The 13,505-nt window shown below is 44.3% G+C and overlaps 2 protein-coding genes across 5 annotated transcripts; both read left to right on the forward strand.

Annotated features, from left to right (window-relative positions):
- Positions 1 to 552: 552 nt before the first annotated feature.
- LOC109486810 (serine/threonine-protein phosphatase 6 regulatory ankyrin repeat subunit B-like) lies at positions 553 to 4,249 on the forward strand. Its single transcript, XM_019790709.1, has 5 exons — positions 553 to 721; positions 2,006 to 2,185; positions 2,513 to 2,693; positions 3,472 to 3,603; positions 3,805 to 4,249. The coding sequence occupies exons 1-4, from the start codon at positions 640 to 642 to the stop codon at positions 3,497 to 3,499; spliced, it is 471 nt and encodes a 156-aa protein (XP_019646268.1). The 5' UTR covers positions 553 to 639; the 3' UTR covers positions 3,500 to 3,603; positions 3,805 to 4,249.
- A 633-nt stretch (positions 4,250 to 4,882) lies between these two features.
- On the forward strand, positions 4,883 to 13,505 carry LOC109486806. Of its 4 annotated transcripts, none has more exons than XM_019790701.1 (8): positions 4,883 to 5,649; positions 6,738 to 6,836; positions 8,067 to 8,263; positions 9,573 to 9,712; positions 10,008 to 11,538; positions 11,738 to 12,303; positions 12,504 to 12,721; positions 12,941 to 13,505. In XM_019790701.1, exons 2-8 carry the CDS (start codon positions 6,766 to 6,768, stop codon positions 13,008 to 13,010), a joined length of 2,793 nt encoding a protein of 930 aa, XP_019646260.1. In that variant the 5' UTR covers positions 4,883 to 5,649; positions 6,738 to 6,765; the 3' UTR covers positions 13,011 to 13,505. The 4 variants fall into 4 exon arrangements, with proteins under 4 accessions (XP_019646260.1, XP_019646262.1, XP_019646261.1 ...); XM_019790703.1 differs by having other exon boundaries at positions 4,883 to 5,065; XM_019790702.1 differs by having other exon boundaries at positions 4,883 to 5,065; positions 6,748 to 6,836.

Genomic DNA, 13,505 nt, shown 5'->3' on the forward strand with positions numbered 1-13,505 from the left:
AACATATAATCAAGAAGAATATAATTCCTATCACCCACAGTCTAACTAAAAATGCATACAAGTACGTTTAGAAAATTGTTTTAAAAAGGAACAGTATACAGTGTACCATGCAATAATTAGTCTTCTCGCATTGCTAATATATGATCCATATTGGAAAAGAGGAAATGTATATGTGTTTGTAGGGGAGCTAGATTTCAATCAAAGACCATATCATTTTATTCAAATAAAAGAACACATTTGTCGCATACGATTTTGTTGGGCAAAAAGTGGAAAATAGCACGGCGGCAAACGACACTTGTTTTACTGTACCAGGAAGGCTTGGTGGAGGCAAAAACTTCCAGCTCTATTTGCTCTATTTGGCAGGCAAATGGAGCTTCTCTGGCCGGCTACCTTCTCTCGCCAATTAATACCCATTTTAGGGCGATTTCTACGATTTATTATTCAGCCTGCAAAAGAAGTCTGGTCGAGACTAGCAAAAACTAAGCCCCGCCCACTGCAATAGCTCACGCCGCCAGACATGGGTCACGTGGCAAGATAAGTTCTACCGCGCATCTTCACACTTCTGACGGAATTCCGACAAGCTTCTTCAGTTCTTGATCACACGCAAGCTGTGCCCACCACAACAGCGGTCCTAAAGAAATGGCGGAAAAGGCGAACGAAGCTCTGCTGGACGCTGCTGACAGGGGCTGCCTTCAAGGCGTGAAAGCAGCTCTGAAAGCTGGTAAGCACATATATTGGTCGCTAGTCTCCACAAAATAGGGCGAGTATGGGAGCCCCAGCATACAAATAGGATTGCACCGAGGCAAGAAATATTATGTACTCCTCTGTAAATTAGACACTGATCTCCAAGCAACGAGGTTGAATCAATTTTATATTTACCTCCTTGTCCCGGATTCCTTCGACTCTGCTTCGAGCAAGGAGGTTCCTTGCATGGAGTCGGGTAGAGATAATTCCCTTTGAACTGTGCATAATCTAGTTTTCTTGGCAACACCCTTGGCAATCTTTTTGCATGATAATGCAGGATACTAGTAGTATCATGCAAAAACGATTACTCGAGTCGTCCACGGCTATGCTACAAGTAGAAAGACCCCCTTTGTTGATGGTGTTGTTGCCCCTCCCCCCTTCCGAACTGATCATAATCTAAAGCAGATGTCCCATACGGTGCATCGCGTAACACCAGCAACAAGGAAGCTCCTTGCTCTGTTTCCATTTTCAGTTCACAGCAGAAATTATGTTGTATTACTATTAAACGTTTTCTCTAAGGATTGAGTTATAAAATGAATAAACTTAATTGCTCACAGTTACACAGGGTACCCAGGTGTATAAAATGGACCCCCACTGGCCAATAGATACTGTGGCCAAATTTGATACTGTCTTTTGCCACCCTAGGATCTGCTTCGATACATCAAGGAGGTTAAATAGAAATTGAATTTAACCTCCTTGGATACATTTGTAGTCTATTCTGCTCTTTTCGGGAAGTGTGGTTGGCCCATTTTTGTAATGTAATCTCTAGCAGATGCTAGGGTCACAAAAATATCAAGTCAGTGAACCACTCACGATTGGCGAGGCAGTACTCCAATTGGTCAGAGAGGGTCCAACCCAAGGTTGGTGGGGGTATTGGCAAAAAAAAGGGCCATATATAAAAAGCTAACGATTATTCCCCCACAACCTCTGCTTGGAGAGTACCGTTTTCGAGGGAGGTGTGGCTCTCCTCAAACATAGGGCCTCAAGCTTTACATCCCATCTGAGAGGACCTCAATGACTCCACCAGACTCCTTTGCAGGTTGAATGAATAATATTATACTAGAAGCCTAAAAAGAATGTAGCTGGCCAGGGGAGTTAGCCAGCAATAGAGGGTCCAGTTTCCTTGCATACAAGTATCATGCTAGTATTATTCAGCCTGCAAATGAGTCTGGTGGAGACTATCCCTGACCCACAGGTACTCATAGAAATCTCTCTAGTGTAATTCAGTTTTACTTTTAAAGTAGACTGTAACCACATGTAGGTGCAGACATTGACTACATCCAGCCGGGTGTTGGACTGACCGGCACTGGAACAGCTCTGTACATCGCTTCCTTCATGGGGCATGTCAACGTAGTGAGACTGCTGATCCGCAAGGGGGCGTCTGTAACGAAGAAATCCATTGGGATATCATGTGCCCCCCTCCATGGAGCAGCGATCCGAGGTAGGTTGTCCATAAAAAAATCAATAGTTCCACCGCCTGATACCATTGCCAAATTATGTTGTATGTGTATATGTTTGTCCAGACAGAATAGGTTGACAGCACATGGGTTCACCGTTGCGGAAGATTGTGTGTGTGTGTGTGTGTGTCAGTGTATGTGAGTGTGTGTGTGTCTGCATACGCATGTTTGGGTGTGTCAGTGTGTGTGTGTGTGTGTGTGTGGCTGGTCTTGGACTGACGAATTGTAAATGTTTGTCATTGATTGTAATGAGAAACAAAATGCAATGTTGCTTGATGTATACAGTTTTGTACATCGCAATTCCAACCCAGGGAGTACAGAAGTGGTGGAGTTGCTGGTACATCATGGTGCAACAGTAGACACACGGGACGCTTTCCAGAGGACGCCCATCATGATGGCCTGTCTATTCAAACACGTGGACACAGTTCGGCGACTGATTGAGTTCGGAGCAAGGGTTGATTTGAGGGACTGTGGTCCCGTATCAGTCCTGGGGTAAGTGTCACGTCACTGCAGAATGAATTACTTGTTTTTAAGTTAAAACCTTAAGTCTTATGATCCAACACAAAGAAGTTCTCTCACCTAGAGCATTCGACCAGTCACTCTGGTCTTCCTCAGTAGACTGACCCAGTGAGGCTTGTCACGTAGCTTCATGTGTGACGTCAACACTGGGTCAAAGAAGCCACGTGGCCCTGCTGGGTCAGTCTATTGAGAAAGACCAGAGTGACTCTTTGGAAGCTCTATGTGAGAGAATTTCTTTGTGTTGGATCAAAAGTTTTAACTTTAAGTTTAACATGTAACTACCAACACAGATGAGCCTTCATGATTATACAGATAGAATGAATTACTGTTACTCTAAAATATTGTTGAGCTGTGGTTTTGTGTATATGTATGTCCGGACGGAGTAGCAGCATGTGGGTTTGGGGAAGATTGACAGGTCTAAAGGCCAGACACAGGAAATGGGGTACCAATAAACTTGAGAGTAGGTTGACAGCATGTTGCCTCTACCAGGCTTCAGGAGGCAGCTGAAAAGAGTAGACATTGGCCAAAAAGAGAGATAACATGACGAGGGAGTTGGCCCACTGGAGAGTACATTTTGCCGCACCCCTGGCATGTCATCTCTCTATTTGGTCAATTTCTACTCTTTCTAGCCACCTTCCGAAGCATGGTAGAGGCTAGACAGCACATGGGTGGGGTGAAGATGGTCAGACACGGGAAATGGGGGTGTAGGTCACCAACACCTATTCTCTAAACCATCCACATCTTCCTGTAGGTACTGCGAGGTGGACGCGGGTGCATAAGTCTGTGTGTGCGCTCATGACAGGACAATGAAGCTGATACAAGAGGCAATGGAGACCAAGCTGTTGAGATGCTGCAATCCTACGTGTGGTAAACTGGGCTACAGGTAGGTACTTGGTGTTGTTTTGTGTATTGTTTTTGGTGTATGTCTCCCTCTGCCAGTGTGTGTGTGTGTGTGTGTGTGTGTGTGTGTGTATGTTTGTGTGTGTGTCTGTGTGTTTGGTTGTGTGTCTGCAGTTGAAAACCATTTCTGAATTCTACCCTAGTCCTAAACAGCTTCAGTGTAATTGTTATCTCCTCTCTCCAGGTCCACCCTGAAGCTGTGTGGCCAGTGCAAGCTGACCCGGTACTGCAGCCGAGACTGTCAGAAACAACACTGGTCTGTTGGACACAAGAAGAGCTGTGGACATGACACTTACACTGGCGACGAACCAACCGTTTTCGAAAGAGCGGTCATGACAGCAAAATGGGGAAATCTAGTCAAGCCTCTTCCAACAAATTGTACATGTTGATTGCATGACAGGGCGTATCCAGATCGGGAAACTTAGAACTAGTTCATCTATAACAAGTTTGTTTGCCATGCCAGTTCTTGCCCAAAGGCTACATGTAAGTGCAACATGAAACAATAATATATAGAAAGTATATACAAACAGTGCATGCTTAAAAACAATGGTGACAAGTGGAACAAGAGACTATTCTAAGACTATTCACGGAATACAATCTAGCTCTGTTTTTTTGCTTTCGACTCTGGAGACTGTGCTTCTTGCCTCTTTTTTCAAAAGTGTCAAACTGGGAGTTGGGTTTAACAAAGCAGTGATCACATTTCTTTTCCTATCTATTGTTAGGTCAGTGAGGAGTAGATTGCCATGTAATACTTTCATGGTTGTGTTTTATATTCTCGCTTTATCTGTTTTCATTTGCTAATTAAAACTTTCTACTGACCTGACTCTCGAGTGTTGAATAGAGCAACTACGGTCTATACTACAATGTTTCCTCTAATGTGTGTGTAACAGTTAAAAGTGTACAGTGTCCGTTGTGGGTACAGTTGCTTGAGCACATTCTAGAAATGCCATAGAACAGTTGTTCTACAACAGGCACTGTTTTACATAATGCATGTGGGCATAGATGAGACCAGTCTGATATATTAGCCCTCATGATAAGTATGCCAACTCTAATGCAATAGTGTACCAACTTATCATTGTGCTACAGTGCAACAATCTACATGGTAGATTCAACTATGCAACATTTCGCCCGAAACCGACTACGTGGAAATCTACCAAGGCTTCGCCGAAACGCCAGTTTCACCTGTTGACGTCACTCCATATGTGAGTCAGGGTAATGCCTGCGCCCGGAGGATCCGATTGGTCCACTAAAAGCACGTGACCTGGTGACAAGTAAACGACAAAGTCCGCTTCCCTGCTGTACATGTCAGGGCGACAGGTGGATATCTGTAGAAAACTTGAACTTCACCTGTGCACTTAAAGAGAATGCTGACAACGTCCGCGGCCAACAAATTCACGTGAAGAAAGGAGCAAGCCTACAAGACAGCCTAGCGGTGTGAATTTCAGGTCAGTATACACTACTATATAGCGCGACAGCTACGCAGTTTGCATTATACCCAGTAAGCCACATTACGGGTCACAAAAAGCCAGATGTACGAGTGATTGCCCGACATAAAAGAGCAAGAAGCTTTCTTAGCTACACCTCATGTTGTCATTTATACAAGTGTCTTCAATAGTGCTCTAAACTGGTCATGAGATTTCTGGATGCGAATTTAAGATACCCCAAAAAACAGTCAAGAAATGCGTACTAGTCGCCGTGCGGACAGTTTCGCTTCCTGGTCGATGTTGATCGGTCATAAGACGTCACCTGATCAGACGGCGTTTGAGTCAGGGGAACCCCCGACTCAGGAGGCATTTCTATTGGACATTTTTCCATCACGTGATACAGTGCCTGAACGGTAGGGACACGAAAACACTTTCACTCCTGAGGGTCGACTGGCAGTTCGGTTCTGGTCCACTCTGGTTCTTGTCTTACAGAGAGCGCGAGAGGCGGGGACAAGAACAGTTTCATTTCACGAACACATGAAAAGCATGCGCAGTCTGTAGATTTATCGCCCAGAACGTGCGAAACTAGTGTATATAAACTAAAGGTAAGTGAAACTTTCAGTACGACGCAATAGGCACATAGTTCCTCTTTTCTGTTTTCATGTAGGCTGAGTGGTATACAGTCATGTACATGAGAAGGTTCTTAAAACTAATGGAAGCAAACCATATAGGGAATCAAAAGATATATCTAAGGTCAGTATACACAGCTATACAGCACGGAGCACGGCAGCTACGCAATCGAAATGTGAGTAAGGGTAATGTCTGCAAACGATATAGGGAATCAGGGATTTCAGTCTTCCTTGAAGTATTTTGTGTGTTGGTGACCTACACAATACTACATTAATCCCGTCACGATTTAATCCCCCAAGAGCTATTATAAGAACAGCCCTTGAACCGTTCCCACCTTATGTACATGAGTCTCTGTGTACGTTACACTAAGTCTAAGATCATGTGATGTACATATTGCACATGTCCTGCCGCATGATGAGTGGCACACCTACGGTGGGGGAAGGGGGTGGTAAAGGGAAAAGACCAACAAACTACTATATTAGCAGTCCTATCTATTTTGTCGGAGGAAAGGAGGAAATAAACATCTTTCAACCACCAAGTGCCATTAACAGGAATGTGTTGTTGACTGCGAAGTTTTCCCCTTTGTGACTAAATCTCTTTTTACAACATATAGCTTTTCTCTGCAAAGATGTTTACTTACGGTGGATTACTTACACCATATCACACTTCACAGGTCATAATGTACATAATGTCGTCTATACACTCAGTCTAATTATCATACCTTTACCTTTACTGTTTGCACTGTATCTGTTAGAATTGTCTGATGAGCACGCTGTAACACAATGAGCGAATGAAAATAGGAAATGTACCATAGATATATCTTACGTTCTGTAGTGACTAAGTCAGGCCTGGACTAAGTATTGAAAATTATGTCTATGTCAAAGTCGCCTTTTTTCTGGTTTTCCCAGTAATCATTTCCCATTATTAATTTGTGCATACGTACGGACGGGGTGGGGGTATGCATGAACCTTGAACATTTAAAAGGCAAAACCATAAGTGAAGCAGGCTTGAACACCGTGACCTTTTTGTACCTATTGGCTAATCAGAAACATTGATGTGACAGGGCATTGTTTCGCGGTGCTTGTGACAACATGGACGACGTCACGGGGGAGGTCACTGACCGCCCAATGGACGACAGGGGCAACAGAAACCCGGCCAGGAGGTAGGGACTGTTACATACTATGAATATCTTTTATATTTGACAGAACATTGCTAATATAAGATATTGTTGGGGTTGCCTGTTCAACAGTCTACCAGGAATGTGTTGAATGTTGATACAATTGTCAGCAATACCTATACCATTTCATTAGATCATTATGGGTTCACCACACCACGAAGTGGTGTGGTGAAACCATATTGCTTTTTCTGATGTTTCTTCTCCTTCTCCTTCTCCTCCTCCTCCTCCTCCTGCCATATCTTTAAATGGATTCAGCTTCTTCATTTTAGGGCCTAAGGTCCTGAAATTTGGTATGGAGGTACAGTGGGCAAATACCCCTAGGCGTTTTTTAAATTATTGTGATACAGGCTTTTAGAATGGTTTTATTTGAGTTTTTTGGCTGTGTTATAGCAAATGTATTACTGTGTTAGTCTGCCTTGTTTACCACGTTTGGGCATGAGTCATCAGAATGGAATGCAGGGCATCAACCAATAGGCATGCAGCTTTCCTCTATACTTCTTGCTGATTGGCTGTTGGGATTTAACTTGATTAACACCTGCACAGAAGCATTTCCATACTGACAGTATGTCTGTATTCAAGTGTTTTGGTAGGTATTTCAAGCTTTCCTGCTCCAGCATTGGAATGCCGGGCATGGACGTTTTTTTTTATTTTGAAAATCAACAGTTTGCATTATGCAATTAAAAATCCTAACCAATAAAGTAGGGAATAGCTATCCAACTGTTGTTTTAGTTGTATTTTACTTCATATTATAGTTATATCAATGTAAATCATTGTTTTCCCTTGTGTTTCCCATTCTTTCCCTGCCATGTCGTAAAATGTGGTGAACCCATCGCTGTATTTGCTCCAAAGCAAATATTGGCCTTTCTAGTTCACCGTGCATTCTCAAGGTGCCATGTTGTGATGATTGAAAATAAGATAGGGAAGGAAATGTAAACAAAGGTGTGCTCGCTGACCCGCACGCAGGGTCTATACAGGGGTAGTGAGGGGTGGTGATACTGACATCGTTTTACACCGCACACAAGTGGAAATCTGCAAAATGTCTGCTGCTTTTGTGTAGTCATTGATAATCTATTAGAAAACAACACCCACCTTCAGTGCTCTTAACTTCTTTCTCATTTGATTGTGTTAACTAAGAGTGCCACCCTAAACCACTACTAAAACAGTTTACCCTCAGTTCTCACTCTAAAAACAGTCTTCACAATGTTCACATTTTAGTGGAGACGCCCCTGGTGCTGAAGGGCCTTTCGTGCATACTGACAGACGGTCAATCCTAGTCTCCCACATCCCAGAGGGAATCAACCGGGACAAACTGGAGATCCACTTCATGCGGAAGACTAACGGTGGAGGCGACATCGAGAACGTCACCCTGATGGAGTCTTCCACGGCCAAAATCACATATTCGGAGGAGTCTTGTTAGTTTATATTTCACCCGAACCGAAAAGCATACGGAGCACGTTTGCGTATTTGTGTTATAATGTTGTTCTATAATTCCAACAAAACGTTTTGATAGTTAAATTATCTTCATCTGTAAATATCACCACGCATGAATAGGTAGACAGTTTAATTTAAGGTTTACGCATAAATGCGAAGACACATGATCATATTACTCTCGGGTACGGGAGTATTGTTTTGGGTGGCTGAGCTGTGGGTATGTGTGTCTGTTTCTCCGGACAGAGTAGACTGACAACACGTGAGTAGAAGCAGATTGACAGAAGGACAGGAAATGGTCAAACACGGGAAATGGAAGTGAACTTGAAGGTTACAAAAATCCAGAATACTTCCCGGAAGTCTGAAATGTACGATTGCTAGTTTGCAGTTGAGTTATCGTTACACAATACGTAGTTCAACTAGAAAGGCCGACATTTGCTTTGGAGCAAATACAGCAATGGCTTCACCACATTTTACGACATGGCAGGGAAAGAATGAGAAACACAAGGGAAAACAATGCTTTACATTGATATAACTATAGTATGAAGTAACATACAACTAAGACTACAACAGTTGGATAGCTATTCCCTACATTATTGGTTAGGATTTTTAATTGCATAATGCAAACTGTTGATTTTCAAGAAAAAAAGAAGTGTTCATGCCCCGCATTCCAATGCTGGAGCAGGAAAGCTTGAAATACCTACCAAAACACTTGAATACAGACATACTGTCAGTATGGAATGGATCTGAGCAGGTATTAATTAAGTTAAGCCTGTTAAATTCCAACAGCCAATCAGCAAGGAGAATAGAGGAAAGCTGCATGCCTATTGGTTGATGCCCTGCATTCCATTGTGATGAGTCATGCCCAAATGTGGTAACACTGCACACTAACTCAGTAATACATTTGCTATAACACAGCCAAAATACTCAAATAAAACCATTCTAAAAGCCTGTATCACAAAAATTTAAAAAACGCCTAGGGGTATTTGCCCACTGTACCTCCATACCAAATTTCAGGACCTTAGGCCCTAAAATGAAGAAGCTGAATCCATTTAAAAAATGGCAGGAGAAGAAGAAGGAGAAGGAGAAGAAACACCAGAAAAAGCAATATGGTTTCACCTCACCACTTCGTGGTGTGGTGAACCCATAATTAATGAACTGGGAGCAGTAAAACAGTAATTGCAGTATTATAAAGTACCTGCAAATGATATTGAAGTATGTTACGTTAATTGTATTATAGTTTTATATCATATAATAAAGGCTTTAATATTATCTTTCTTTCTTTCTAAACAGTCGTCCAGGGTGTGCTTGAGAGAGAGCAATACGTTTTGGGCAAAAAGGTTGAAGTGCAGAAGTGGCGGCCCAAGCCTGATGATACCGTCAAACGCTCAGGTGACCCAGAACAACAGAAGGACTCCCATGAACTCGTGCAGGTAAGCGCCCGGACGGAGTCAAGATCATCTACTACCATGGGGGTGGGTGGGGTTTTGTGGGGTTGTGTAGCAGACTTACGAGTTGTTTCTGTTTTTGAGGGGGCGCTTCTTTTCTCATTGTATGTCTGTTTGTACACGGTTTCTTGGTAGCCGACAGTAATTTATCGAACTAGTAAGCTTGCTAAGTAGAAGGCTGTGCTGCTCATTTCCTCGAATGGAATTTTTCAAAGTTGCACTATGTTGACATGTACATCAGCGTATTTATATGGATGTACCTATGTGTACAACTTTGCAGGTTTTCGGCAGCGTCCGTGCATTTGTTAGGCCGGAGAAATCTCGCTACATCACCAAGTCGTGGAAAAATACAGTAAAAAGGGGAATAGACGGCATAGTATTTAAGAAAGGCGAAGAGGGAAGAAACGAAGTAGTGGAGGTAGTCGGCAACTGGAGCGAGGTAACAAGAGTCCGCAGCCTATTGCAGATAGAGGTTTGGAGTGCTCAAGGCATAATCCCTGGAACCGATGCCCATGGTGGGTCTGGCTCGAAAGATGTGGACACCTCAAGCGCAGGGACAGGACAAGGTAGGGGGCGCGGTACCCCCGACACACCGGTACCAGCGATCACCGCAACCCAACAACCAGGAAGCGGGCTGGCAACTGCAGTACGTCCGAAAAAGCGCCCCCACGTTACGCATCAACACGGGAGGGAGCAACCAGGCCCGCCAGACGAAGCCGATGGTCCGGACACACACCATCCAGGAACAACCCAGCCTCAAAGACACTCAGACAGGAAACGTAGAACACCGGGCCAGCCTACACAAATTCATGACGGCCCGGATGGTGGTCTAGGCGCATCCACAACAAGCCACGGTTACAAGACAGTGAATCGCAAAACACAGACAAGCCATGACGACATCGATCCATCCAAGATCGTCATAGTTCCGGATATCAAGTCTTACCTGTGCCAAGTTAACGGCTCGGAAGTGTTAAAGATCATGCTGAAGAACAAAGCAGTGATCGTCATGAACGATGTCGACGGACAAACAGAAGTGGAGTTCTTTGGAAGCCATGCAGCCGACAGCGATCCAGAGAATGCTAAAGAAGAGTTCACCACCCTCTACCAGAAAATTCACCACAGTATTGTGTGCAAGCCGTTTGAGCTACAGTCCAGGCACATCCCACCAGATCAAGTCTCCACGGCAGTCGCGAAGATCAAGGAAGACTTCCCCCGAGTGATGCTGAAGCCTTGTCCGGAGAAAGACGTGATGTTTTACGGGACAGAGAAGGAGGTCCAGGAGGCGAAGACGGCGATGTGTGAACATCTCGGCATATCAACCGCACGAGGTCGAAGGAGGAGGGGTGCGACTGGGACAACAGGACAGCCCGACAAGTTTGGCCAGACTGGGACTGGGAGCTCGTCAACTACAGAATGGTTTAACCACACCACAAGGGAGGGGATACAGATTGTAGTCGCCCAAGGAGACATCACAAAACAGCGGGTAGATGTCATCGCGAACGCCGCAAACGAGTCCCTCAGTCACGGGAGCGGTGTAGCCGGAGCGATCTCCAAGGCAGGCGGCCCGTCTATCCAGAAGGAGAGCAATGCCTATGTCAAAAAACACGGGCCTCTATGGGTGACAGGGACGGCAGTGACTGGGGGAGGACAGCTACCCTGTAAACACATCATTCATGCCGTGGGGCCGAGATGGACCCCGGGCTACGAGGGAGCAAATGAACGTGAACTACGGCAGACATGCTGCAACGTCCTCACCAAAGCTTCGGTAACGCTTCAGGCAGAATCGGTGGCTATTCCGGCCATAAGTTCAGGTGAGCAAATAAATTTCACACTCATAACATTCATGGCAGCCAACTGAAGTGAATGATGACAATATTGCTATATTACTTGAATATGTGCGTGTGAGCGTGCAACACTGAATCTTGTTCACTTAACAGCATAAAGCATTACTCATGATGGGTACTAATTGTATAACACTTAAATCCATCATTTCAACATTCCTTCCTGTAGGAATCTTTGGCATGCCAAAGGACAGGTGTGCAGAATCCCTACTCTCCGGCCTACAACAGTTCCTCCAGAGGGCGTCTCATTCCTGCACGCTAAGAAAAATCCTCTTCATCGACATGGACCAGGCAACAGTTAAGGTACTTGCTGACACCTTTGGCAAGGAGCTCTCACCAACCACGACAGACGCAGCAGCGCCGCCTGGAGATGTCATCCAACCCCCGTCCGACCAATATTCATCGGCTCGGACAACGTCACGTAAGTCCCTCACAGCTCCGGGAGACACAGGGAAAGGTATGACATCAGATGGAGCTGATTGTTCCATATGCATGTCAGGCATTACTGATCCCAAGTCTCTCCCATGTAAACACACGTTCTGTAGAGAGTGCATAGATACAGCTCTGTCCTACAAGTCCCAGTGCCCCATCTGCAACGCCATTGTCGGCGAGCTGATAGGAAACCAGCCTCCAGGACGCATGGAGTGGTGCACAAGCCATGGAACACGGCTTCCTGGGTACGAGAACTTCAGCGCCATCGTGATCAGCTACGACTTCCCGGATGGAATACAAGGGGTAAGTTACCCCGCACGTTCTCTTCATCTTTTTTTGGAAGGACTAATGTTCCAGGAATGAATACACATTGGACAGAAAATTGCAATAATTTATGTCCACAGAAAACGGGTCTAGTCTACTCTGTGTATTCTATCACTATCGCTATTTGCCAAAGACTCGGATTTTCATCTCACACGTGTGCTTCATGTCGTTTCATGCAGCCTGAGCACACAAGCCCCGGTCGTCCCTTCAGCGGTACCTCCAGACGTGCCTATCTACCCAACAACGACGAGGGAAGGGAGCTGGTCCAGCTCCTGAAGAAGGCCTTTGACAAACGCCTGGTCTTCACCATTGGAACCTCCGTCACAACCGGCGCTACAGACACGGTGGTCTGGAACGACATTCACCACAAAACCAACCCCTACGCAGGAGCCTCTGAGTATGTTTCTTTCTCCTTTCCTATTTTCATGTATACATCTGTCTCTTATTCATACAGTTACATTGATTTACATGTACTTCTTATATCACCTATTGTTTCAGCTGATAGCCCCCTGGCTAATGAACTTGGGAAGGAAGAAATGGGTTCTCGGAGTAGCCAGAGCATTAGTAAAGTTGGTAAATTGGTATGCAATTGACCTATGTCTGTGTACTTTTCCAGTTACGGCTATCCGGACCCAGGCTACCTGAACAGACTGAGGCAGGAACTCGCAGCTAAAGGCATCAAGTAAGACCAGAGACACGGTAGACGCGCTAGACCCCAGCTGAGGAGTGTTGCTCAGTAGTATAAGATCAAAGAACAAGATAAAGAACACGAGCGCTCGACAAATTACTGTAAGGATAGTTTCTTTCATCATAGACCCCATATCCAACCAGAAATGTACAACAAAATATAAGCATATGTTATTTGTTTCTACTATTCTAGCCTAATAAATAAATGACTAATGAATGTTAATTTCTGCATAATAAGTACATTCTAAGTTGGTAATTATTTCCAATACAGTGTGCAGTAATCTTCTGTTGTTGTATTGATGAACTCGTACAGAATATAGATTCTTAACAATCCAAGTTTAAAAACTATATCGTTAGCATTTTGAGTATTTGATTTACGAACAGGCACAACGAATTTCAAATAACAATTGTGAAACTTGAAAATTAACTTTGAAGTATGAAAAATAGAATTGTAATTATAGCATTGCAGATGAATAAACGGAAGCCAAGAATCA

This window comes from Branchiostoma belcheri, unplaced genomic scaffold (genome assembly GCF_001625305.1).
Source record: "Branchiostoma belcheri isolate BF01 breed outbred unplaced genomic scaffold, Haploidv18h27 scaffold83, whole genome shotgun sequence".
NCBI lineage: Eukaryota > Metazoa > Chordata > Leptocardii > Amphioxiformes > Branchiostomatidae > Branchiostoma > Branchiostoma belcheri.

Coding starts and splice junctions, on each gene's coding strand:
- LOC109486810 (XM_019790709.1), top strand. CDS start 640: ATGGCGGAAAAGGCGAACGAAGCTCTGCTGGACGCTGCTGACAGGGGC. Junction 2,186..2,512: donor CCATGGAGCAGCGATCCGAG/GTAGGTTGTCCA, acceptor ATTCCAACCCAG/GGAGTACAGAAGTGGTGGAG. Junction 2,694..3,471: donor GGTCCCGTATCAGTCCTGGG/GTAAGTGTCACG, acceptor ATCTTCCTGTAG/GTACTGCGAGGTGGACGCGG.
- LOC109486806 (XM_019790701.1), top strand. CDS start 6,766: ATGGACGACGTCACGGGGGAGGTCACTGACCGCCCAATGGACGACAGG. Junction 6,837..8,066: donor AACAGAAACCCGGCCAGGAG/GTAGGGACTGTT, acceptor TTCACATTTTAG/TGGAGACGCCCCTGGTGCTG. Junction 12,304..12,503: donor TCCCGGATGGAATACAAGGG/GTAAGTTACCCC, acceptor CGTTTCATGCAG/CCTGAGCACACAAGCCCCGG.